The sequence below is a fragment of the Drosophila sulfurigaster genome, chromosome 2R, assembly GCF_023558435.1.
Source record: "Drosophila sulfurigaster albostrigata strain 15112-1811.04 chromosome 2R, ASM2355843v2, whole genome shotgun sequence".
In the NCBI taxonomy this organism is placed as follows: domain Eukaryota; kingdom Metazoa; phylum Arthropoda; class Insecta; order Diptera; family Drosophilidae; genus Drosophila; species Drosophila sulfurigaster.
In genome coordinates, this window is record NC_084882.1 from 4900266 (window position 1) to 4926693 (window position 26428).

A 26428-nucleotide genomic window follows, 5' to 3' on the forward strand; every position below is an offset into this window, starting at 1 on the left:
TGCATAACTTAAGTACATAAACGAAACAAATGTTTTTAACATTAATGTAAATTATTTTAATACCATAATACAATTTGTTGAATTTGTGAAAAGAAAAAAAGCTCGTTTTAACGCAGAAAACAATTTCAAAAAAAATTTTTTTTAACATTCAAGAAAATATATAAAATAAAAAAAAATGACCACATTGCGCTGTTCGTTTCGCATGTAAATATATATGTATATTCCTTATTTTTATTTTCTATTGAACATTTGCCGCTTGAATCGAAGTGCCGATTCTGTAGCCGGGTTCCGACTCACAGTACTGCGTGCTCCAGCTTCAAGCCTTTCCTGAAAACCTGAACGGCTATCTGGAGTTGGTGGAAGCTCTTTGAAATATTTTTGGGTTGGTGTGCACGGCTCCACTTTAACGATGCCTGATCGCGTCTTAATAAGTTCAACTCTATCCTTGACATCCTTGGACATTAATACATATCCAGCACTGGTTTTAATACGTTTAATGGCATGGTGATTCTCCTCATCTGAGCTTTTCATTGGAGATGGTTTGTTCACTTTAGACCTCTTCCTTACGATTTGCTTCTTCACTTTTTTTGTCTTACTTGCTACATCAGGTTGAGGCGACAATTTGCGAGCCAGTGTCTGAAGCTGAAAAATATGCATTATAAATAAAAGAAAAAAAATGGTGAGTGTGGCTCACCTCTTTGCTTGCTGTGTCTGGGGCTAGAAGATGCATAGCATGCTTGACAGCATTTCTAGCGGCCTGTAAACGCTTTACACCCTTCTTGGCATTAGGTGGTTGGTCAGGCTGCTCTGATTTAGTGGTTGCTCCAACAGGATTTTGAACACTTTTTGTTATCTTACCAGCAGCAATTTGCTTAAAATAAAAATAAATGCATTTAATATATTGATGAGACATTTTTGAAATTAGTCTTACTTGCTTCTTTTGCTCAAGCTTCGCTTTATTAGCCGCCTGAAGAATTTCCTCACAGTATTCCATATAATAATCCGTATCCTTTAAAGGAGCATGTGCTTGCTTCTTAGGATTCGCATCTTCTGTCACAAGCTCTTCCTTGTTGACAACTGCACTAGTTGACGATACAACCTTCTCTTTGTCAATCTCAATGTGCAGAGCAGTTTCAGTTTTCGTGCCATCTGGTGATGATATCTTGATAGCATCATTAATTTTCTTAGGCTTCTTGGAAGTAACTTCCATTGTGGTATTCGAGTCTTCTGGTGCACCGCAGAAACTCTTTGACAACCGTTTCCGCTTCGACTGTTGGCGTTTTTCCTCGTCTAGGGTTTCGATGAATGACTGAGATGGTTGGACATCGCAATTTAGTTGCTCACTACGACGCTTCATTTTTGGTTTTGGTTCAGTGTCGGTAGATTGAACGTACAGTGTTTGCCGACGGGACTTCTGGAGTGGATTAAACATTTGCTGCAAATGAGACAAGTCACAAGAAGACAATCCTGCCAGCAGTACTGCCTCGTCCTCATAATTTTGCTTAGAATGGAAAGCACTTGATTTACAGTTGAGTTTCATTTTTTTAATAACTGCTTCTGGAGTATCATCCTTGTCTTTATGGATTAAATTCTGCTCCATAGGAGTGGGATTCTCATTATCAATAGAATTTACTGTTTTCTTAAGAAGCTCGGCATTGGGCGTTTCATCAGCACCATCTTCAGAAGGCTTTTTATTTTTCATAACATTAGGATGCTCTTCCTCGACCATAGATTTAGATTTTACTGGGGTGTGTTTAACAAGTTTTTGTGATGACTTTTCAATCTTCGATGCGAGTTTACACTCCTCTGCAACATTCCCCTTATCTACTTCCCCTATTTCTTCGCTGGAATCGAGAACTTCGCAGACACTCACGCTATTGAAATGACAACTCTTATCTAAATCACGAGCTTCGACTTGATCTTCTTCATTGGAAATGTATTGTAAATCTTTATCTTGTGAATAATCATGAAGCGATACATTTTCAGCTGTTTTAGGTTTATTCTCAGAGGACTTCTCTGTAAAACGGCTTAGAATTTGTTTAGTATAATCTGACGAATCGCTAGCTGGTTTCTGTTTTTTTCTTATTGTCCTGCTCAGCGACTTCTTCATCACTATCGCTATCATGGACAATGATCCGTCGACGTTTCTTAGTAGTCTGGCCGTAAATGTCGACGGATTCATGCTCAGAGAAGCGGATGAGAAGCATAAAGCCTCAATTCCTTCCTGATTATCTTCCTCTTCATTGTCGGACACAATGAAGGATAACTCTTCATCGTTGCTATCCTCAGAGCATTCATCATTAGTGTCCTGGCTGCCAACAGATTCGCCATCGTGGGGTATTTCATTTTCTTCAATCTCTCGGCGTTCAGCACTATCCATTGAATCGCCGGATTCATAATTTTCGACAACCTCCACTTCGTTGTCCACGAATTCGCACACACCTTGCTGATTGTCTTCCTCATCATCTTGCTCCTCCCGATCTTCTTCACTTTCTTCTTCACTAAGAAGACAACGTGAGGGTTTATCTTGTTCAACCACAACTTCGGCAGCAACCATCTCTGAGGGAGACCGCGGTTTAATTGTATCAATTTGAAGTGGTGGCGCCGCATTCGTAATTGACTTATTTAATTCACTTGTCTCAACAAGCAGCACATTTGACTTTGCTAAAGGAGTCGAGCTATTACGTTTCTTCAATATAGTGGCCTTTATGGGAGTATCAATATTGACACTGACGTCCTTCTTGGACTCTGCCGTCAAATTGTAATAGTCTACGGGTGGTGTATTAATGCGCGCTGGTGTTTTCGGGTATTTTGGCTTGGCAGCAGACTCTTCTGTATTTTTATCATGAAAGAGCACCTTCTTTGTGGAAGAAGACCGTTCCTCGACGATGGGATTATGGTCAACTTCGCTGGGTAATGGCACAACATTTTTTGTATCTATTGATACATCTCCGTCAGCTTGATTTGACTCAACAGTGTTAACATTATGTTCCTCGAATTCTGAGGTATCTTTCGATTTTTCTGTTACTAAGGTTGACGGCTTTTCTACCTTACTAATGACAATCTCTCCGGAGGTTTCATTTTCAATGGATTTTGGAGTTTTGGTCTCTGCCAACGAAGTCTCCACGCTGATTTTCTTAATTTTGATTTGTAGCTTTGCATTTCCCACACTTTCTGATTTCTGATTCGATTCAGCACTTTTTGCGGATTGTTCCTCGACACCAAAATGCGGAATCCCTTGTTGGGGCACAGATTGTGAAATCACATCATTTGTTTGTTTTTCTTGATTTTGTTTCTTTTCCTCCGAATTATTAGTATCAGATTGTAACTGCAGCGAACTGTTTATCGATAGTTTCACAGATGGTGGCGTCTTTGACATGGAGCGCGTTACGCGTCTATCATCTGATGATTGAGGTGAATTCTTGGGTGTGGAGTCCAATTCGGCAACTTCGTTGACCACATCCATCGGAGCTTCCACGACCTCTTCCTCCTTTAGTGGCAGCTGCTTGCGAGCCGATTTGGCCGGAGTGCGTGTTGCACGCTTTACAGACGATACATTAACCGGCGTGCTCGGTTCCGGAGTTTCACCACGTGCCACGGACAAGCGAGTTGAACGAGTGGGAGTCCTTATCTCAATGGTAGTCGAGTTTAAGCGAGTTCTGCGCAAGGGGCGGGGGGATGCTACAAGGAGAAAGCATTTGTGATAGGAAACAAAGGAAGAACCTTCAACTTACCACGTTCAATAGTTGCATCCACAAGATGCGGCGTCGAAGGACGATTGTCTGTGTCCAGAGTGGACAGACGCCGAGTTCTAGCGCGAGTTACTAACATAAAAAGAGACAAGTACGTACATATATCTGATACTCAATTTGATATTGTCGAATTTGTTTGCATTTGAATCGCAACGGTTGCAAAATATAACCAATTTGAAGAATTAATAATTTCAGTTTCAATTGTTACTTACCACGAGGAACGTCATTGTTATCTTCGTCCATATTGAAAAATTATTTTTATGCTTTAACTTGAATTCTACTTATCAACACACCAAAAATTATTGAATCAAATGAAATTAGTGATTTTTTTTTTTACTAATATTACATCTAAATGAAATGCTGCTGACACGCAACTGACGCTAAACTTAGAAATGAAATAATCCAAGCATCAAGCCGCCAAAATTACCATGTGCGTCAGCGTGACCACATATTAAATTTAAAAAATACTATTTTTTCGCAAAAATACCAATGACAAGCTAAAAATTACATTAAAATAGTAGTGTTGTCGTAAAGGGACGTTTTTTTTGAATTGTTGGTTGCTCTATTTAAATAAAGTGCGTCTGCTTCAATGGTGAAAGTGTTTACACCAAAACTCAAATCAACCAAAAATTGGCAATTTATTAAATTAGGTGATACTGAGGGCATTCAAAAAGTATAAGTATATATACTTTTTATTTATTATTCATAAATTGACATTATTTATTTCAGTTTAATATCATAATATTCAACTTGCTCTGCAATGATTCCTGTACAAAGGTGTCATATTGATCGTCTTGTCGCTTTCTATAGTCCTCTATCTATTTACTTTTATTTTTTCGACATATTTGTTTTTTTTTTTAAGAATTGCTAATTTTAAATAATTTGAAGGCGGTAAAATTCCTAAGTGGAATAATCAGCTGATTTTCATCGACAACGCATTTTTTTCGATAAGTATAATGAGGTTCTTCTTAAGTGGGGAATGGGTGTTTATGATTGAAATTTGGGTATGTTGTGGAACATCTACATATTTAAGAGAACAAATAAATTTTTTTCAAATAATATGGTAAGGCCCCCCGCACTAAGAAGTACATTTGTATGTATTTCGCTTGAAGGCCTCCGCGGCACGTAGCACACATTGTGTAAATTTGAACCTACCGGGTGACGGCGAACTTTTGAACAAAAAAGTCAAAATTTCACTACAAATTTCGGCAGTTTTTCATTAATTAAAAATCGCGAACTTAAGTTATGGTCGAAATTTTAAGCGGAAATATTGAGAATATGCTGTTTTTTGTTTTCAAATTCACCATTCACTTTAAATTTGGCACGCGGTTTACATTTTAAGTACTGATATTCCAATTGTATACATACATATATACAAAGAGCAGATGCAAAGAATAAAAATAAAGTATGCAGTAAGTTTAATTAAAGATGATATAGTATTTTTGGATGAAATATTATTAATTTAATGCAGGCATGGCATAGAAGATACAATTCTTTTAGTATTAAGCCATATTCTGCTTTGCAAACTCTGGGTTAAATTGGCTATTATACTTTTGGATAATACGAGGCGTGGCTGTTGGCGTCTTGGATGATGAATTCGAATTCGCTGAAAATTCAGAGTCTCTTTGTGCGAACAGCTGCTCCTGACGTCGTTGCTCAGTAGCTTCCCGAATAAGACGCTCTTTTCTCAAATTGTTTAGTTTGTCTCGCTTAGCTTGGGCTGCTTTTTTGGATATTTTATCAGAATTCTTGTAGCTTTTGTGTTTATGCTTCTTGTCTTTTTTGTAGCTTTTCTTTGGCCTTTTGTTGCCTATCGATTTTAATTTTGATTCTGGACAGGATGTGCATGTGCCCATACAAGAAAGTTTGTTCTCGGCAACAAATTGTTTGTCTGTCGAAATCAAAGAGTTTATTAATGTTAGTGGATCTTGTGATAACTTTTGCTTCGATTGAGTTTCTTCTCCCTTGTTGTCGCTTTCCGAGGAGCGTTTGGGTGCGACTTCATACCAACTGCGCACTTTCAGAGCTTCATTTGTGTCCTGGCCAAGATAGGTGAGATACCCGATTTGCTTTTCATATTTCTCTTGTTCCTCCTTCTTTTCTTTTTCCAAGTCCTTATTCGTCTTTTTTATGTGACTTTTGTAGTCTGCGAACAGATTAAAGGAAACTGACGGCGTCGATAGGTGATGTGAGTTTTTCTTTCGTGTTTCAGATTCACATGGTGCAGTTGTTGTTATTTTTTTTTCCAAGACGCCCGTTCGGCTACGCAAAAAGTTAATACGCGCCTCACTCTCCTGAAGATATAAGGATATTTGGGATACTACTATAGTGATTATGATAGATTCCAACTACTTACGGCTAATTCCAACTTGTCGCATCGTTTCTTTTCATCTTCTTGGGCCGCAGCTTCATCTCTCCGCACTCGGGCAATATTTTCTTTGGTGCGCACATGCCAGCTATTTGATAAGTGTAGTTGAAATGCTAGATATTATTCATTAATAGGTACGTACCGTTTCTTTGGCAAAATATTCATCTGCGCTAGTACTAAAAATAAAATAAAATCACGTCGAACAATAGTAAACAAAACGAGTCGTCATGTGAATGGCAGTGAACACTGTTCACTGAACAGTGTTGTAAAGCGTTTGATCTATGGAGTAGGTCAAAATAAAATGAATGTAGAATTGATAATGAATACAATAAATATTCGGTAGTATCAAAACAATCTAGTGGCGGACGAAAAAGCAGCATAAAACATTGATTTAAAATATTCTCTATATTAAATTGAACAAAAGTGTGAATAGACAATTGTCACAATTCACTGTGAATGGTTATTAAAATACTCATCTGTCAGAAAGAAGAAAAGGGGGAGCACAGAAAAACTATAGCACAGCAGAAGCAGCGAGAAGCACAGAAGAGTCCCGAAAGATAAAGTTTTTTTTAATTGTGAAGAATCAAGCGTAATTAATAATACACAAGAGACATATAAAAAAGAGGCGACTCTGAAATTTGCGTTGACATTCAACTCGTCCCAAGCAAGCATATGTATGCAGTTACAGCATGGAACAGCGTATTCTAAAGCAAGACGGCTACTTGGATGTGGGCGACGATAGCAGCAACGATGCTGTTCTACCAGGCGGAGCTCCACTGTTTGAAATACGCAACGTCGTCTATCATCCGCAACTCAATGTGCTACTTGCGTTTGGCGTCAATAATCTAGTAAAGGTTCTAGATGTCAATTCCGGCGTTACCCTGCAGACATATCAATTGAGTACAAATGGTAAGCAACACAAACACAAGCATGCATCGACACCTCTACATATCCACATATGTATGTATGTGTTGTGTATAGTAGGTGTGCACATACATACAGATATTAATGCACAAATACAAAGTGATGAAAAATTGCTACACAGACAAATGTACAATTACAGTACACGAATACAATTTGAAATGACAATTTATTGCAATGTATTTTGTAAATTTGATTCTATCATTTGCCTGCTGATATGTAGATTATGTATACACACACACAATTACAGAGATATGTGTATTTTCAGCGTTTTGCGAAGAGTTTTTAGATTGTTATGACTTGACTTCTATTATTTTATTTGCGCCCTTTCCGATAATCATTTTGTTGTGTGTTGTTTTTTCATTTTAACTATTACGCAGTTACACTTACATACATCACGTTGCAGTCAATTCTTGTAGATTCATACATTAGAGCGCTTGTGCATACATATGTATGTATGTATAGTTATGCTACATCATTCAGACATCCTATTCGCGAATCTTGTCAAATTGACCTTTCCAATTGCAGCTGAGAGCTTTATACTTGGACGTTATATGCCTCTGCAAGATAAAATCTTATTTTGGGATGGTCACAATCTTGGACTGCGTGGCGATTACAATGGCGTCTTGCTCTTAGACACAATTCTTCAGTCTCCTATTGGACAGAATGATGATTACATTAAGCTGGAGCTTATTTTGTCCGAGGCAATAATATTTCAAAACTGCATCAATGAACTTGAGAGTGAAGGTCTTGAATGTCCGTGCGACATAAGCAACGAGCTGACACAGAAGATTAATCAAGCCCAGTTGAATGCCAAAAAGGGAATTAAGGCACAACGTGTAAGTTTTCTTTAAATTATTACCTGTTCTTATTGATTGCACTGAATATAAGAACTTGTTTAGAGTTGGGAAACTGTCAAATTTTATACAGTACATATTGCATATTGAAATAGTGTTAAAATATGTTTGAAAATTATAACTTGTTTGTAACTAGTGTTAGAATATGTTTCACGATTATAACTAGTTTGTAACTTAGTTAAGCCCACGTTTACATCTAATGGGTTGGCCTAAACTTAGGTTCTGTTCTTAACTAATAATTAGAATTGGAATTTTGTGAAACAAGTTCTTGCTCTAACTTTGAAACTCTTATAAATCAATCAGTGAATCAGGATAATTATTTTGATATATAATTTTCATTTACATAATTGAATGCTAATTGATTGATTCATTACGATTGAAATTCTTTACAGTGGAACACAATTTGCTTGGAGGTGCCCTATTCAAGCTTGAAATTAGTGGCAAATAATGTAGTAATATTGCTGAAGCGCTTGGAGCGACACATTCCCGTATTGGCCATTGCTTCGGCCATCAATGAACGGCTGACGGACATGCTGATGGGTTCCAGATTGCCGGATTTTGGCTGGAAATTCAGCAATTTTCAACGAGTCCTCATGCATTCAGAAGCGGTGAGACGGCAGACATTTGAAAAGTGGCCACATATGGATTATAAATGGGCCCTACCCGATCAAATGGCTCAGGCAGGCTTTTACCATCAGCCATCTTCGTCGGGGGAGGATCGCGCCATGTGCTTTACATGCAATGTATGCCTAGTATGCTGGGAAAAAACCGACGAACCTTGGAGTGAACATGAACGCCATTCGCCGCTCTGCCCATTTGTGAAGGGAGAGTATACTCAGAATGTGCCACTGTCAATCAGTTACGCCACCAATCCCGCTTTGACCGCCCCAGGTGTTGGCTTCGATGTTATTTCGAACAGTGATTACGCGAATGTTTTGTGCACGAGCTGCACTCAATCCGGAGAGCTGAGCGTGTGGAGCATTGAGCGCCACCTAAAGCTAATGCACACTGTTCATGTGCCCACCCTGCTCAAAGAGGTCTTTGAGGAGAACTTTGAATGGGCGCGTGTTACGGCCATCTGCGTACTACCAAATGCTCGCGGTCGTGCTAAAGTTAACTATGTATATTCGGCTAATTACAGTGGCAGTGGAAACAGCAGTAGTGCTGCGCATACTGCTGGCACTCCGAGCTTTGGTAAATTCGATGTTGGCGTCAATGCCCAACACATAACATCAACATCTACGCTGCGAGCCGGTGTTGTTGGCTCCAAGATTGTACTTGGTGTCAGTGTGCTGCACAGCAGTGGAGAGATGGCACTGCGTATGGTGGTGTTAAATATTGTGGAGTTGGATAGGCACAGCGAGAACTCGGCCATAATTAGCAATGACAGCGGCAGCATATCAAGTATTGCAAGTCACCTGAAAAAAACTTCATCTCAAATGGGGACCAGTAAGTTAATCTATCTTCAAGAAAATTAACATTTTTAGTTCGCTTATGAATATTATTAATAATTATTAATTACCCTTTATGTTTTATTTTTCACAGCCTCCAGTGACTCGAATGTTGTTGCCAGTCAAGTGAGTCTTGAATCTTCGAAGGACGATGATAACAAATCGTTGACGCCGTATGAGAAATTCACTGATGGTTTTGATAGCAATGGCTTTGTGTCTGCATTAATGACATACAACAAGAACATTGGAGTTAATCAGACAGGCAACAACTCATCTATGCTATATGATTTTGACTTGTCCACATTGTCGCAAATACTTGAGAGCAATCTGGACGATACGTCTTCTGGTTTAATGGTATCTTCCAATACTGTCAATGTTAGCAACAGTTTACTGGGCATGGGCAATGAAATGGATAAACTTATAGATCAGTCGGAGATATCGCATCAAAATAACAATAACAACAATGACAACAACTCGCTGGGCGTGAGCTCCACAAGCAATAACAACAATAGCATAATAATGAATGGCAGTCACAACAGTGCAAGTGAAAAGTTGACTGCAAATGAGGAAATAGATTGCGTGGTGGAAAGCTGGACAAGTGTCAAACGCATGAATGCATTGGATGGCGCTCACAGTGTCGATGGCAAATCTTTAGAGGTTGAGGAAATTGTGGAGATAGCTGAAATTTTGCCCACCAGTCCAAACTGTAATCAGCTGCTAGTTAAGTTGCTGCGCACCAAAGCTCCAGAAACTGAAGCTGCCAAAATCATTATGGCCACGGTATCCAAAGAGGAGGAAGAGAAGCATGTGTCAATGGACATAGGTAAGTTTGTATTAAGTCAATATTTTAAATAATAAATTGAATATGAACACACATGTTGGTATTTTCAGATGATAACAACGCTGAATGCAATGTGGCCGCACAAATGCTTCTTTTTGACTATGATGACTTACAAATCTCGAATGACTATACTTTAGCCATGACTTTCAGTCGTGCCAAATGTCCAAAGCAGCTATGTATCCTACCACCCAGCATGTCATCGGCATCTTCGGATGTAAAAGCGGCTGGATCCATTTGCGTAGTTTGTGCAGATGGTTGCATCGAAATTTATTCGCTTGATGACTTCCAAGTGACTTCTGTCATCGAAGAAGAGGGCGAACATTTTGAGGCCGTGGTTTATTGTCGTAACCTCGACAGACTGTGTTGCTGTTCACGTCAGGGTGGCATGCTATTTTATTCGCTGAATGACGGTGAAAATGATTCTGGCGATGAGCTGTTGGAAATGGATGAGGACTGTAGTACAACATTAACCCATGCAGCGGATCTGAGCGTAACGGATGGTGCTCGCAATATGGCTGATGCCGATACAATTATGATCGATGGAAATATCTCAGTTGATGTTTGCAATGAGGCAGCAGCTACGACATCAAGCCAAAGCGTTCATGTTCAGACTTCACCATCGACTGTCTCCTTGCTAGCCAACAACGCGAATTTATTGGCATATAAAACTACAGACTACACGCTTGAAGATCTGCGCTTATTGTATGCGTTGACTCAGTTTGATGATAAACTGACGGTATACTCTGCTGAAGTACCCAGTTGTTGGAATGATTTGGGTCAAGTTCAGAAGCAGCGCAAGCAGTCGCAAAATATGCGTCATGGAGGCGACGAGCGGGACTTTACCCGCACCTGGCGACTTCATAACGATGCGTAAGTCTTCACATTAGAAAACAACCTTAGTGGACCTTTTTATACCCGCTAATCATAGGTAGCAAGCAGAAGGTGACATCATCGTCCGCTTAAAATATATATATTCTTTGTCAGCGCCGACACCAGAAACGATAGATATGTCCTATCTGTTTGTCTTTTCGACTGTCTGTTTGAACGCCTAGATATCAAGCAGGGATAGCGAAAAAATTTATTTTAACTTTTTGCCATGCCGACTTCCGGAAAAAAACAGAAGTTATTTGACAATTCATTTCATATGCCGTAGAATTGCAATCTGGTACATTTGTATTACTATAGTATATTTTGAGTGTAGTAGTATTTTGATATACCAAATATAGCTTTTTAAAATTGGTAGCGGGTATCTTATATTCGAGCACTATACCTTTCTTACTTGTTTTGATTTTAATTGTATACATTTTATATTAGAACCACTTGGGACGAGCATATAATTGAGCTTAACTTAGCACAGCCAGTTTCGTTGGGCCACATTGATTTGAAGTTTACTGTATACCAGCAATGCTCGAACCCAGCTGCCATACAGGTCACCCTACTGAAACAGAACACAAATGGTTTTGGTTACCGTATGAAAGGAACTCATGCCAGTTACAAGCCGAACGTGATTGACGACAATATTGATCTCTCTTACAGTAAGTAAACGATAATGGTAGAAAGTGATTTAAATAATCATATTTATTTATTTGCAGTTGTCAATGACAACCCCGTGCTTAGTGAGGAGTATTTGTTGGCTCACAATGCTGAAGTACTGGCTGGTCCCATAGAGCTTTCATCGTGCATTGATCTTTGCGATCAAGGCGGTACTGCGACTCTGACTTCACCAAAACTATTCAAGACACGAACTCGAAACTTCCTTTTACATATTAAAACCGTGGCAGATCCATCCAAGGAAGGACAAAACAAAACGAGGGGTATGTAAGATCATATCATGAAATTTCTATTATTTTGACAACCATACTACTAATAAGATAAGCATCATAATTTCTTTTATTTTCTGATGCATGTAGAACAGTTAAAGAGTTATATAAACATTAGCATATCTGCTCATTGATAATCATAAAAGTACGCTGTTTTTAAATAAGTATGTTAATCAGTTTGACTAAGATGTCAATAAAATATCTTTTGGCAGGTGATTAATAGCTTCAACAATAATTAATAGCTATAACAAAATTGTAATACAATAATGGAATGCAATTTAAATAACAATTACAGCTATTTCTTCGCGACATCCTGTCCAAAATTGGGTTAATCGAGTAGAACATATTAAAGTAACTCTTTCCCTGGATATTAAGAATCAAGAGAAAAAGAGTAAACATATGAAGTTACTTAATAAAACGAAAAATCATTTTTTGACAAATCTTGGAAACTCAGGAAAACTGAATTTACATGCCTATATAGGTCCAGATCAACCCGTACGATCAATGCCCCTTACTACTCCATTGTCCCTGACTGCTTCAGTTGAACAAGAATGTGATAATAAAATAGGTAGTTTTGCCTATTGTTTTACTTATTAATATTCCGCTCATTACACGCGTTTAACTAATTTTTTTTTTTTTTGCTATTTAAGGCTGTGATTGGCTACACGAGATCTCAATAAGTGTGCGAGCTGTTAAGTCCCATAGTCGAATTAATAATGCACGCATGCAGCGTATTGCTATGCTGGATAGCAATGGACTTTTAGAACAACTTTTCCGCGTTGCATGCGATTTGGAATCCATACCGCTAATCAAAAACTTAGCTCTCGATGTACTTAACTGGATTTGTTTTATACGTTTAAATCGTTTTCGATCTCCAAAGTCGGAGCGCATCAAGGATCAGATAAATAAGCAAACAGCAGCTAATATGAACGACCTACTAGCACAGCAATTTGAGTGTGTTTGTTTAGCAGAAAAGCACATCGAACAACTCATTCGTAACTGCATTGTCTATAGTGACCGCACCACTGCGCATAAGTGCGTAAAATTATTGATAATGCTAACAGAGTAAGTTTGACTAAAATGTATTTCGATGTACATATCTCATCTATATTATTTACTTTATTGCAGAGGTGTAGGTAATCTTCCTACTGAGTTGCAAAAGCAAGCTACATTGGATAGCAGCATTAAAACGGCAATTTCAAATACCTTCTGTGAGTTGCCGCAGGCTCGATGTGGAAGTGTAGTGCGTTGGTATACGATGCTTGCCTGTGCAACATCTACTGCGGAGTCACACAATAGCATCTCCGAATATGCAATCAATTTGCTTAAAGACATATCTAGCGAAATAGATAAACGCTGGGATCCACATTGTGCACTTTTAAGCACACGGTTTGGACTCTATGGCTTTCCATTTGAGCCTGAAATATTTGATTTTGATTTTCCCAATATCAATCGCAATGGCTCGAGCTCATCCTCCATGGGACTTACAAATGTGATACGCAGCAGTGCCACTATTCTGCCAGTAACCGGATTGGATATAAAGCGACTTAGCTCTATAGGTGAGACATGCTCGATAATTAGTTCAGCTTAATAAAGTCAATTAATGCTACTATTGTTACGTAGATGGTGTTGACTTTCGGACATTCCCTCACTTGATTCGCGGTAAGAGTATAAGCAACCAGTTGCGAGGTCTATTAGAGGTTGTGCAGTTGCACTTTACCTGCGTCCAAACATCAGAAGCCACACGCATTGATAATATTGACAGCACAGTCAATGGAGCAGCTAATGTCTTCATTGAGGATGTGATGATGATGCCAAAACTAGTAACCAAAGGAAAGGACGATGAATTGGTTGGTAATCCTGGTTATTGCTTTCACTAAAGAACCAAATTTATAGGCGTTCATCTTAAAATTATTTTCAGTTGAGTGATATGAGCGTGGAGTGCCTGGTGGAAGAAATCAAGGACATGAATGTTAAAACCGCTTTTGGGTCTTTTGGGATGGTAAATGGATTTAAGGATAAGTCTTGTAAGTGATTAGTTAAATAGCTATTTTAATATTATGACAGTAATATAAAATCTATTTTTAGCTGTCGCATCACTTACTGATCTTGAACATGCATTAAAAGAGGAGGTAAAAATCGAGAAAAGCGCGATCATAGATAAGCTGAAGATATCGAAGTTTTTGCCTCAGCTCACACTTTGGAACAGCTACATTCAAAAAAAACTTGGCATAAACGAAGAAAACGCATACAACTGGGAAATGGAAAACTGGGAAAAGGCTTTACTCAAGTCTTCTCTTGATGTGCTGCCTGAAGAAGCCTCCCCATCGCAGTCGTCTGATCAATCTCAAGCAACATCGCAAACGGGCGGCAATGATAGCTCACAGAACATTGTAGATGATGAGGCTGAGCGAGAGAAGATTACCGAAAATTTAAATGCCAATCCTAGTTCACCAATTGCTTGGCATAAACTTCTTACGCCTCCGCCGAAGCTGATGATTGTTGTCGATCGCATGCATTCTGGTGCCCGCCGCTTTGTGGTACTTGATTTTGGCCAGCACATTCTTCTAACGGATTTGGTAGTACCTGCATGCGATGAGCTAACATCACTCAATATTGATATATGGTGCTTTGATGAGGAGATCGATTGTACTCGCCTAGTGCAAGTCTCTGACATACAAACAAAGACACTAGTGTTGAGCGATATGCAGCCTCCACCTATTTGCCGCTATCTAAAGCTTACAATTGTTGGTCGCAATGGCATGTCATCGACTAAATGTAAGGTACCACTTGGAAGTTTCTTTGGACACCCTGTTGTTCTGGAGCATGATGGTTACGGTGATAACCTCGTTCGTTTCATCAAACCGCCAGCACAGTCGCTCCAGACTCACCTGAAATCGCTGAATGCACTGTACGAGGATGTTCATTGCCGCTACAGTTTAGCCAGTAGTAAATTAATGGAACTTTTGTCGCCGATGCGCAATAACGAACTATCGAATATTGCCCATCTTCAGGCTTTTATTAACAAGCAGCGAGATGAGGAAGTTAGTTGTGGAATGGACAATAACAACAAAGTGGTTTCTTTATATGATGAATGCATGTTGCTGCAATACCAAATCAACGTTATTCGAAATGTGGTACATCGTCTAGAGCGCGCATTATCACCGAAAGCGCATAGGATTCCCGCACCGCCGAATCCTTTGATCACTGACAAGTTGTTGAAAAGTGCCTCGCGAGATAAATTACGCGTGCTGAGCCTCAGTTTAGTCGAAGTGCTGTTGCATTTCTCTATTGAATATGGCATTAAAAACATACTGCCAGTTCATCAGCGATTTAATATAGTTACTGCCAAGACTCTCTTCAATTCCCTGGTTGTTTATGGTGATGCTCAGTTACAGTTAGCTACATGCTCATTGTTAGTTCGCATGTGCTGCTTTCAGCCGTGGTGGGGTGACTTTTTGGCCGATATGTTCTGCAATTTATTCTCGGCACAAAATTGTAAAGCATTTCCCCAGGATCGGTATGTGTAAATGTAATCGACACTGAAAAAGTATTTACTAAATTAGGTTTCAATCGTCACTCTTACAGAATTTTCTTTTTGTTCACTTATTTGGGTCGACGTAGTATTGCAATGGGTGCTTGTCGTTCGATCGTCATAGATGCCGTGCTTAAGACCCTTGTAAAGCTGCTAGCACCTATTTCTCCACATTACAAATTTCAATCAGAGCAACCTAGTACGTCGTCTAGCGCTGCTGAACGTAGTGCAGCAATGGGGAGCACTTCTGATCTTCAGCTAATCACGTGGTTACTTCTCTTCCTATCTGTTTGTCTGGACGATAACAATGCTCGAAAGGATAAATGTAAGTGAACTTTTTTCTCCCCATTTATCAATCTACAATTATCATTGTATCTTTTGTGCAGCGGCAGCTCGTTGGGATTTTATGAGTTGTGAAAGCGACTTTACTAAGGCAAGGCCGAACAATACACCTAATAGTAAGCAATTACGTTGCTTTAAAAAGCGAATAATACAACAGAATAAATACTCAGTTCAGCCGTACACTGATTGGGGCAAAAAAATCTACATGATCCAAAACGAGGTTATTATTTTTTTAATTACACCTACAGTTAAAAGAATTAATTAGCAAATTGTATTGTTTAGCATCCTGGTATATTCATGGAGTTGTCTACTAAATCGAAGGCTAGCGGTACATCCAAAGTAGCATCAACCGGAGGAAAAATGAATATGGTAACAAGTGGCATCTGTGCTTCCAGTATCGGTTCAGGTGTAAGCTCCATAAAAGGCACTAATGCCACCACCTCATCGCCAAAGCATTTGGATGGCTTGGGAACCAGTGTGGACGGAGATAGTAGTAACTTTGATAAAGGTGTGAAAGCACTGAGCATGTCAAACATCAAAGTTGTCATCCGAGGATTGTTCGCTTTGCTTTTGGAAATGGATTTTGATTGCAACATGGATCAGTTTCTACTTACTTGTAAAGTGATAGCGCGATTGGTAGCTGCATGCCGACCCTCGGTTCGGTTGTGCAAAATTGTGACAACTGCTCAATTGGAGCAACTTATACGTTTGGCCGTGTGGAACGATCAGCAACAGCCCTGGGCGGTGCATGCAATTACATGTCTGTTACAGGTAAATATGAATAAATATATTTGATATATGTGAACATAAATGGCCATAATAATTTTTTTCAGGACCTTTTGGACGCGGACAAGCAATATAGGGATAATGATGTTACTCCTACCAACGATGAAATTCGTCCCATCATCACTACAACAGCGCAGGAGTCTCGCGATCTATTCAGTGATTATTCTAGTAAGTATTATATTTCAATATTTTTCGACCGCATACTTATACACATATTCTAATTTTTTCAGCTGGCAAATATAACTACCTGCCATCTCTCATTGAGTGCGAGGATACGGAGTTTGATGAGATGCTGAACGACATAGATATGATTGAGCGCACCAAACCTATTACTAAAAAAGAGAGTAATGCACTTTGCAAAAACACATTCAACTTCTTTTGTAAGTCCATATCCATTGCGATGGATTCGCGTTTAGATGCTGGCTTGGAATTACATGTTGAAGCGCAATTGCGTCGCTTGACCAATCGAACATCGTTAGATTTGTACTCATCGTTGCCGCAAGTAGTAACCAATGAATTCGTGTCCGCACCGCCAGAGGCAGTAGCCTGGCCAGAGTATCTCACTCAGTTGTGGTCTGGCCCGGATTATAGTGGTGTCAATACTTACATTATGCTAAAGAATGTTTTTGATTCTATACTGGCCGATCTACACTATGAGGATACATGGGTTCATTTAGAGCAAGTATTGCAAATGTGGCTAACGCTTAATTGTGAGTTGGCCGATAAGCCATATTCGGCGGGAATCAATCAGACGGATAGCCCGAAAATTCCATTTGGAGCTAATGCTGTTCAAGGTCTTTTGCTAGCTCTGGCTTGGCACAATGATATAAAGCTACGTACATGGTGCCTGGGCTTTCAGAGTTTATTCCTCGCCTGTAATTCACTGCCTATTGGAGATGATGTTACCGATTGCAGTCGTATCAATGAGGTTATTGTAAATGATGAAAATTTTGAGAAGATGCTTCTTCGTTTCTTTTCGGGTTACGGCATGAGTTCATCCATAATAACGAATCGTTGTGTAAGTTAATCCATTAAGTATATAATTATAGTCGTAACTAATTTATATTCATTATAATTTATAGGCTGGCCCTACAATCTGCAGGCATTTGCATGAGCTCATGCTGTGGCTTCATAGCAAAAGCGAGAATAGCGGTAGTCTTATTCCATGCAAGCGTCGACTAAAGGATATACTTCTACATGTTGTTCTCCAGTTAGTTCAGCCAGACGGTGCCATTAGCAACCAGCAAGGGCCAATTGATGCACAGAATCAGTTGGTACGGGATTTGCTTTTAATGCCTAACGACAAGGGTGATCTCAATGTAGCCCTCAAAATTATCGAGAGTGTTTGTAAGTACAACAACTCTTCGTGATGAAAATAAACTAACAGCTAAATCTGTTTGGAATTTCAGCTTTTATAGTCTATAACAATATTTCCAATGGCGAGAAGCTACAATGCCAGCGCGGTAATGAAAACAGCAATGCTGGAAATAACTTTAGCAATTTATTTGCCAACGTATTAGGTTCAGAGAACCCTACTAAGCAAAATGCTACCATATGCGACAATTCGTTAATTATAAATTTGCTCAAATTGTCCTCCCACATGGTTTTAACGGAGATGCCCCGACAGCCTAGCGTAAGTAACGAAAATGTAATGCTATTACTAGCTTTAATCGTGTTTCCGCAGGAGGTAACCATACCTGAAGAAGAGGAACTGTCTAATCAAAGCCAAACGGATGAAACTAAGGCTGAACAATTAAATACAGATGGGCACCGTAGCAAGGTCCCTTGCATTGCTGATTGGGGTTTGTATTTTTTGTCTCTTAAAAAAATTCCCGCACTCTAATTATTTATTTGTAATACAGTGCTGCGTCATTTTCCTACAATGAAACGACTGTTTGGAGCGCTTTCTCAGTGTTCAACTAATACTTTTACAATGATGTCTTCGAGCTGTTTCTTTTCCCTTAAAACAAACATGGTGCTGGACGAACCACAGACTATTGCGGACGCCGTCTTCAGTTTGATGATTACTTTAAGTGAGAGAGCTTCTAATCCGCGACTGGTGGTTGCGCCTATTTGCCAATATCTGGAAGAGAGTAAGTTTAATTGCATCGTTCTGGTCGAATTGTATTAATCACATTTTTTACATTCTTTCAGGTACTGTACAACGCAATGCTACACTGCCACGTCTTCAGTTATCAGAACCCTTTTTATGGTACATTTCGAAGGTGCTGGAAGTGACAGCGGCAGTTCAAATATTTACTCAATTGGGAGGCATTCAAATAATTTGTCATAATTTGGTTCGACTAAACAAAACGATTATTAACATGCAGCCGGGATTGGTAAGAATGGAAATAGTATTCATTTAATAACTAATACTAATACTGAATTACCTATAACAGATCTCCATGATTATGCAGCATATGACACGAAATACGCGTCTCAAGCTTTATAATTATGTGAACAATGGTAACGCCTGTAAAAAGACAACTACAAGCACAGGAGCTGCTAGTACAACAACAGCTGCACAAACATCAAGAAATAGTAGCGCCCAGTATGATGGAATGATAAATTTTGCTCCATTCTCGCATATTGTATCTGAAAATGATGCGGCACAAAGTGCTGAGATGCTGATTTCTAATCCCAATGCCACTCATAGACGACCACGATCACCAGCTTGGAGTTATATGTTCTATCCCAATGAGACACATGTGGATTTGACCATCACGCTGCCAACAGCAATTTTGTTGAAGGAGGTGCAACTGGTACCACACACCTCGAGTCTGGCTTCTTGTCCTTCGGCCGTAGCATTGGAATTGTCTCGAGATTATGGTGTTGGCTCTATACCCGTGGGTGCACCAATGACAACAACTGGTCTCACTTGCATACGTCTTAAGCTAGCTAAAGCCGAAGTGGCAACGAGTATCGTTTTGAGGCTGTACAAGTAAGTAAATAATGTTAATAACATCAATTTAATTATCCCTATAATTTTGTTTTTTTTTCCTTTTTTTTTAGACCGAAGGACTGCGGCAATGTTGGTCTTGTACAGATTGCAGTGTTGGGCCAAACAATTTTTGGGAATCGTATGCAAGGTATTCGTGGAGGTACTTTTGGGGAATCATTCGCCGCCTGCTCCACACCTCTGCCTGCGGCTGCGTTATCTGCCATGGATGTTGATGCGATGCCCGAGGATGATGCATTTGCCAAAACTAGCATTGGCTGGGTGCGAATACTATCTCGTTGTTTTCATGTAGCTGCCTTGCAACCAGATAGTAAGCTAACCGATTTAATAGCATCATACCCGGCTGCCTATCCAGGCTTTCTAGAGGCGTGCTGCTCTTTGCTTAACATTATGCCTATGATACCTAGCCTTGCGCAACAGCATCTTGAGACTGTTCTAATCAAAATGGGTACCTACAATCACAAACTTAGTTTACAATTACTGAGAACTTTACTGTGGCACACCACTCCACAGGGTGAGTTTTAGCATTTATCGATCTAACTTCTAATGATCTAATTGTAATATTATTGATATTGCAGTATTTAAACTTTCCAGTGATGCTGTGTGCGATCTCATTTATCAAGTAGTTACCGGATCTACAGAACATATGCTCGATAAACTGCGTGTTCTGCTGGATTGGATAATGCAGTTGCATGACATCTATAGCAAACAGGCTCGCTGCAATAATCCACAAAGTGGGTTTGTTAATGTGATTGCCTCCATTTTATGGCAGGTTCAGCAACATCAAAATGTTCCGGACCTACCCAATCTTATTACGCCGAAATTGTTTGAGACTTGCTATCAATGGATTGCCGAATTGGAGCACGATGAGCCACTGAAGAGTAGTTTTGATTCATTACTGTGTGCTCTATGCAACATAAAATCAGAGCTCTTTAACCAGTTGCTGATTAAACTCGGTATAAAAATGGAGCAACAGACGCGTAGTAAAACGGATGACAGTAAAGTACAAAGCGGTAGCGCTTGGTTCCGTCGTGAGGGCGGTGATAATCTAACACTTCTTCTTCAACGTCCGGCATTCCTGAAGACGCTCGCTTTGGCTTGTCAGTCGCCAATAGCAGTTTATCAAATGTTGGACTCTGGTCTGCCTAAACTTCTAGCTCATGCTGTTTTTGAATACTGCACTTATATGCTACCAACTACTGAAGGAGTTCCTGCGGAAGCTGCAACCTCATCTAGTACGCAAGAAGCTGCCGGTGGAGATTCTTTGTTTACCGATTTTGATAAGGTGGAGGCAAGTGCTGGTAGTTATACCAAACCACTACTGAGCTGTGCAAATGTGCCCAAAGTCCTAGACTTTTTCTCAGAATGTTGCGCCGAAGGTCCAATGCGTGACTGGCTGGGCACTATGCAAGGCTCTATGTTTTGGAAACCTCTTTTGCAGCTACTGTGCAACACGCATATAGCACAATTCAGCAAAACCTTACCCATGCAACAGACATTCATTCGTCTTGAAAGGGCCACAATCAACTTTTTTACTCGTGTGAGCGCATGCCATCCATCAAATCAGGAAGTGCTCACCTCGCTGCTTATTGGTGCCATCATTTGCAAGCCTTTGCGATCTACATCGGGCAATCGTCCCACAATTTCTGGTTTTACCCGGCAGCTTGTGCTGCAACTATTGCTGGAGAACGAACACATAATGGTCTGTGTACGTAGTCTGCAGCCATTGCAACGTCGAGATACATTGTCTGCTATAATGGGAGGAACTAATGTAGCAGGTGCTAGTAATAGTTTACCAGTCGCATCTGCCAATCACCATCCGGCGAAACGCAGTTGTGCTAACCAAATGCTGTTCAATGTAACTACAAATACAACATGTCAAGAGATATTGCAGAACTGCGTCAGTGGTAAGTATTTTTTTTAATTTATTGTTCTTGTCCATGCAAATGACCAATTAGTTAAAAACTTGATTTATGGGCATTTTCAAGCATTACGATCGTACTATATTCTATATGAAATATATATATTACACACTAAAAAGTTTAACAATCAATATGAGTCTATCCAAATAAATAAGTAAATTCCAATTAAATTTGATTTGCTCGGTGGATCTATTTCTAGAAATGCCTATATTTATGTTGCGCTATTTGATTTGTTACAATTGTTTTAAAGATATTGGTTTATAATATTTTGATGGAATACTTTGACTATATATATTCTTTTGGTTTTTATTAATTTTTAATTTTCTTTCTTACTTTTGTTTTTGACCACAGTATATAGTAACTTAGTGTATCAACAACCAACAGATCAGCGCACTGGCGATGTTGCAGCCACTCTTTCAGGTGTAGAAAAGCCAAGTGAATGCAAAACTGATAAATCGTGTATTATAAACTTTAATAATATGGAGCACGGGGGTAGCATGGAGTTTTTGACCGTTGGTGCGGCAGTAGCGGCTAAAGACAAACGAATTAAAGATGCCAAAAACCAAGCCGCTGTCAATAAGGATAAGGAGACACAAACAACAGCCATGCAATTATTGCCAAATAGTGAGTACATCTACAAGTTACATATTACATCGATTAATATATTTTTACAGATACGTTTAACATTGAAGACTTTCTGCTGCAAGCAGCACATGCGGGCAATGGCAGTCAGTTGGTTATACCAGAATATCCGGATATACTGCTGGCTGGTGATGCCACCATATCACAAGTGTTAGCTACGCTTAAGGATGCAGGACATTCACTATCTGCACCATGCCTGACGTTAAATCTAGTTCCTCAATGCTCGCTGGGGGATGAAGTTGCGGAGTCAAAGAAAACAAAAGCCGCTTGTACAGAGCCCTTGTCATCACCACTTCAGCGTTTTTCAAGTAGCGGTGGTCTATCGTTGTTAGCTCACTATTTGCCCACGGTGTATCCTGAGCATATAGGCCGAAAGACGACTGCTGTAGCTGCCGAGAAGGAGAAGAGTCCACCTCTATCTGATTGGGTTAAGCTTGAGCCAAATGATGAGATATATGAAGATCTGGAGGATACCATTTGTGAGCCGACGGCGAAGCAGATTACTGTTAGTTCTGTGCCACAACACTCGTTAGCCGCTTTCGGTCTCTTCTTACGCCTTCCTACCTATTCAGATGTGTTACTTAGAGATAAGCAACGTGCCCAGTGTCTTTTAAGACTTGTTCTAGGTGTTACCGGAGATGGAGATGGTAGTAAGTATATCAAATAAGAATTCTGTGTTTGAATATTTTTTCTTTTGGAGACGCTTTTCGATTTTGTTTAAATTTTTTGTAAACAAGAAAGAAGCAGCGTTTTTTCTCAATGTTAGAGATGGATGTTTGCTAATATTTTTATATTTTCTATTACTCAGATGATATATACAGCCTTTCGCTGGCGCCGTCCTTACCTACATTGCCGTTTGAGGTATTCCGTCAATTACTGGATAGTATGCCTTTATCGACCGATGATGGTATGCTGCTTCGCCGAGTTGTCATTGACGTTGGAGCCATGCATCTCGTACTAAACTGTCTTGGAATATTTTCACATCAGTCACATAACAGTCAAATAGGGACATTGTTTAATGAACCGTCTTCCAGTGGCAACGGCAACGGCAGCGGCAACGTTAACGGCAATAGCAATACAAACGCTAGTGGAAATGGCCACAATAGCACAAAAACCAATTCAACAGAAGAACCTCTGCCAACTACCATAATTTCAGATGACAAAAGTCACATATACTGGGCGAAAGGCACTGGGTTTGGCACTGGCTCGACAACTCAGTCATGGAATGTAGAACAGGCTCTTCTGCGTCAGAAGAGTGAGGAAGAGCATGTGACAGTACTGCTGTTGGTATTATCCAGTTATATAAATCCGGGAGACTGCATACCCATCGAAATGCGCGGAGAGGATATTCTAGCCTATCACGATGTTCGTGATGTGGCTGGTGATCTTCCGACTATTTTCCAGACGCTGTTGCAGCAGTCGTGCCTAATACCAGCACTCAGTTCTTATTTGCGTAACGACTCAGTTTTAGACATTACACGACACATTCCTCTCTATCGTGCCATTCTGAAGATACTGCGTGCATTGTCGCTCTCCAAAAGCTTGGTTTCACTCCTGCAGCCGGCGCCAAATGCCAACGGAGAGTGTACACCACCTATTGCGGAGCTGCTAAAAAATATGAAGACTTGCGTTGATACATATGCCAAGCGGCTCAAGTAAGTTTTAAAGTTTTCTAATATTATATATTCAATTATTAACGATCTGTTCGTACAATATTCACAGAGTCAACAAGAAGTCAAACATCAAAGGTCAAACTCATCAGTTGACATTTAATATAGATGATGGCGATGATGAAGGATTAGCTCTACTTATTCCGGATATACATGAGACATGTGTTCTTGTGAAGAAGACCACGGCAGCAGACGCTTTGATAAATATGTTGCATACACAAGAAGATGGTATAGGTGCATTGGAGCGTCCAATAACAAAATCAGTTGAGCAACGTTACCTTGAGCTAATGAAAAAGCGTCAGTTTGACACGTACGACATGATCGTTGAATCGGATAATAACAGCTTCCGTTTTGTGGTCGCGCATCATTTTGAAAAAATGGTGCGACTAGCAGGCGATCGTTATCACCCATCTCGTGTCAAACGGCTGGCTCAGGAAGCAGTCACTCTATCGACAAGTTTACCTCTGAGCTACAGTAGCTCTGTATTTGTGCGTTGTGATACTGATAGATTGGACATAATGAAGGTGCGTAAATTCAGCGTTTGATTTCGTCCAATATTATATCCCAAAACATTAATATATCTTCAGGTGCTCATCACTGGACCTGCAGATACACCATATGCCAATGGCTGTTTCGAGTTTGATGTTTTCTTTCCACCTGACTATCCCAACTTGCCGATGCTTATCAATTTAGAGACAACAGGTCGGCACTCGGTTCGTTTTAATCCCAACCTTTATAATGATGGAAAGGTATGCCTGTCAGTACTAAACACGTGGCATGGTAGACCTGAGGAGAAGTGGAATGCGCAGACGTCCAGTTTTCTGCAAGTTCTTGTCTCCATACAATCCTTAATATTGGTGCCTGAACCGTACTTTAACGAGCCTGGTTTTGAGCGCAGTCGTGGAACGCCCAGCGGCACTAATTCATCCCGGGAATACAACAGCAACATCTACCAAGCGTGCGTGCGTTGGGCAATGCTGGAGCAGATTCGCAATCCGAGCCCTTGCTTTACAGATGTAAGTATCAGTTTTGAATTACCTACCATTCTACCCTTCTAAAAATTATGTATTTTTAGGTCATACACAAGCACTTCTGGCTAAAGCGCGAAGAGATTTGCACACAAATTGAGGGGTGGATTGAAGAGCTGAGTAAACCTCAGTACACAGAGCGTGCTAGTCGCACTATATCGTTTAATTCGATGGTCTTGCGTCGTCATTATCGATATCTTCGAGAGGAATTGGCTAAGCTAAAACCTCCTCGCGGTCTAGAAGACTTAGATGCCCCATTTAACCCGGTAGCAACTTTGCCACCAATGGATGTGTCCACCACAGCGGCATCTACCACAACGGCAACTTCACAGGTGGGCTCCGATGACTCACTGGTGCCGGAGCTGAACCTTATGGTTGAAAACGGTGACAGCGATTTGCCTCTCTCTGCAGATTTTTATAAGGAAATAGAGAAGTCTGAAGCATTGCTGACTGGAGAAGATGATGTTGTGGAAATTTTGAGTGATACGGAGAATGAGAGCAGTGTGTGGCAAGATAAGGAGGAGGATACACCATAATTTACTCTTTGATGCCGCTCTGACGCACTAGACAGTTTTATTTTTCGTTATAAGTTTTGTTTTATGCTCTATTGTTTTGTTTAATTTTTGTACAAGAGACTGCAACTGCAACAGAACTAGGTGTGCTTTACATAAAGAAAGCGTAATATTTAATGATAAAAAAATTGATTAAAAATTACCATTTTGAAAAACGAGTTAAATAATATATATGAAATACATATTAAAGAAAATCACAAATCACTCCCGCAAAAATGCGTGTTTAACAGCCAACTTCTTACAAAACTAACAACAGACTACAAAAATTTTATGCATCGCATTTTTGCTTCATCGAGCCTTTATACCTACCGGTATATTGAATCCATATGTGTATAGCATAATATTTCAGAATTTCAACAACACCACCAATACTAAATTAATCTGTATTAAAATATGTATGTACGTATGTAGAGATTTGGTTAAATATTTACAAATTTACTTTTACAATCTTACGCAACGCAAAATAAATTTTGTTGTCCGAAATTTCGTTTTTATAAATAATCCGGGAAGTATACATAAGCTGAAAAGTCCCAGGCCTAACAAAGGAAAAAACGGGTTTGGTTCAAAACTAGTATTATTCATCAATGTAATCTCCTTCAAGAGCATCGCAATCATTTCAGAGCCGCTGTAACATTTCAATATCAATTTTTTAGAACGATTTATTTTTTGCCTCAAAATAGGCTTCCATTTCAGTGATAACCTCTTCATTCATGCTAAATTTTTTAGTGGCAAGCATTTTCCAAGGACAGCGAACCTCCAGAAGTCGCTGGGAGCCTAATCTGGAGAATATGGTGGATATGGGAGCAATTCGAAATTCAATTCATTTAGTTTTGTCATTGTTTTCATCGACTTGGGACGGTGCGGTTCTTGGTGAAACTAAGTTTTTTTCCTTGCCATATGCGTTCGTTTTTTTGCAATTTCGGCGTTCAAACGCTCCAATAACGATATAATATATTCACTGT

The 26428-nt window shown here is 39.7% G+C and overlaps 3 protein-coding genes across 8 annotated transcripts; 1 reads left to right on the top strand and 2 right to left on the bottom strand.

Annotated features, from left to right (window-relative positions):
* Positions 1-30: 30 nt before the first annotated feature.
* LOC133836406 (protein slender lobes) lies at positions 31-4154 on the bottom strand. 3 transcript variants are annotated; one of them, XM_062266879.1, is made up of 5 exons: positions 3968-4154; positions 3735-3863; positions 932-3681; positions 695-871; positions 31-642 (listed from the first exon to the last, which is right to left on the bottom strand). In XM_062266879.1, the coding sequence occupies exons 1-5, from the start codon at positions 3993-3995 to the stop codon at positions 232-234; spliced, it is 3495 nt and encodes a 1164-aa protein (XP_062122863.1). In that variant the 5' UTR covers positions 3996-4154; the 3' UTR covers positions 31-231. The 3 variants fall into 3 exon arrangements, with proteins under 3 accessions (XP_062122863.1, XP_062122866.1, XP_062122864.1); XM_062266882.1 differs by having other exon boundaries at positions 3735-3824; positions 3965-4154; XM_062266880.1 differs by lacking the exon at positions 3968-4154 and having other exon boundaries at positions 31-636; positions 3735-3846.
* Positions 4155-5153: 999 nt separating this feature from the next.
* LOC133839068 (leukocyte receptor cluster member 1 homolog) lies at positions 5154-6388 on the bottom strand. Its single transcript, XM_062270398.1, has 3 exons — positions 6263-6388; positions 6109-6208; positions 5154-6046 (listed from the first exon to the last, which is right to left on the bottom strand). The coding sequence occupies exons 1-3, from the start codon at positions 6283-6285 to the stop codon at positions 5255-5257; spliced, it is 915 nt and encodes a 304-aa protein (XP_062126382.1). The 5' UTR covers positions 6286-6388; the 3' UTR covers positions 5154-5254.
* Positions 6389-6596: 208 nt separating this feature from the next.
* LOC133839067 (baculoviral IAP repeat-containing protein 6) lies at positions 6597-25957 on the top strand. Of its 4 annotated transcripts, none has more exons than XM_062270394.1 (32): positions 6597-7029; positions 7570-7880; positions 8291-9347; positions 9444-10172; positions 10241-11060; positions 11505-11725; positions 11783-12004; positions 12306-12578; positions 12661-13075; positions 13139-13569; positions 13634-13860; positions 13932-14037; positions 14099-15530; positions 15599-15870; positions 15932-16107; positions 16170-16658; positions 16721-16841; positions 16904-17691; positions 17756-18020; positions 18083-18306; positions 18358-18475; positions 18536-18766; positions 18828-19012; positions 19073-19614; positions 19686-20146; positions 20211-21539; positions 21906-22178; positions 22247-22846; positions 23005-23851; positions 23919-24390; positions 24454-24882; positions 24942-25957. In XM_062270394.1, the coding sequence occupies exons 1-32, from the start codon at positions 6810-6812 to the stop codon at positions 25428-25430; spliced, it is 14775 nt and encodes a 4924-aa protein (XP_062126378.1). In that variant the 5' UTR covers positions 6597-6809; the 3' UTR covers positions 25431-25957. The 4 variants fall into 4 exon arrangements, with proteins under 4 accessions (XP_062126378.1, XP_062126380.1, XP_062126377.1 ...); XM_062270396.1 differs by having other exon boundaries at positions 21939-22178; positions 22229-22846; XM_062270393.1 differs by having other exon boundaries at positions 6598-7029; positions 22229-22846.
* The last annotated feature ends 471 nt before the right edge of the window (positions 25958-26428 follow it).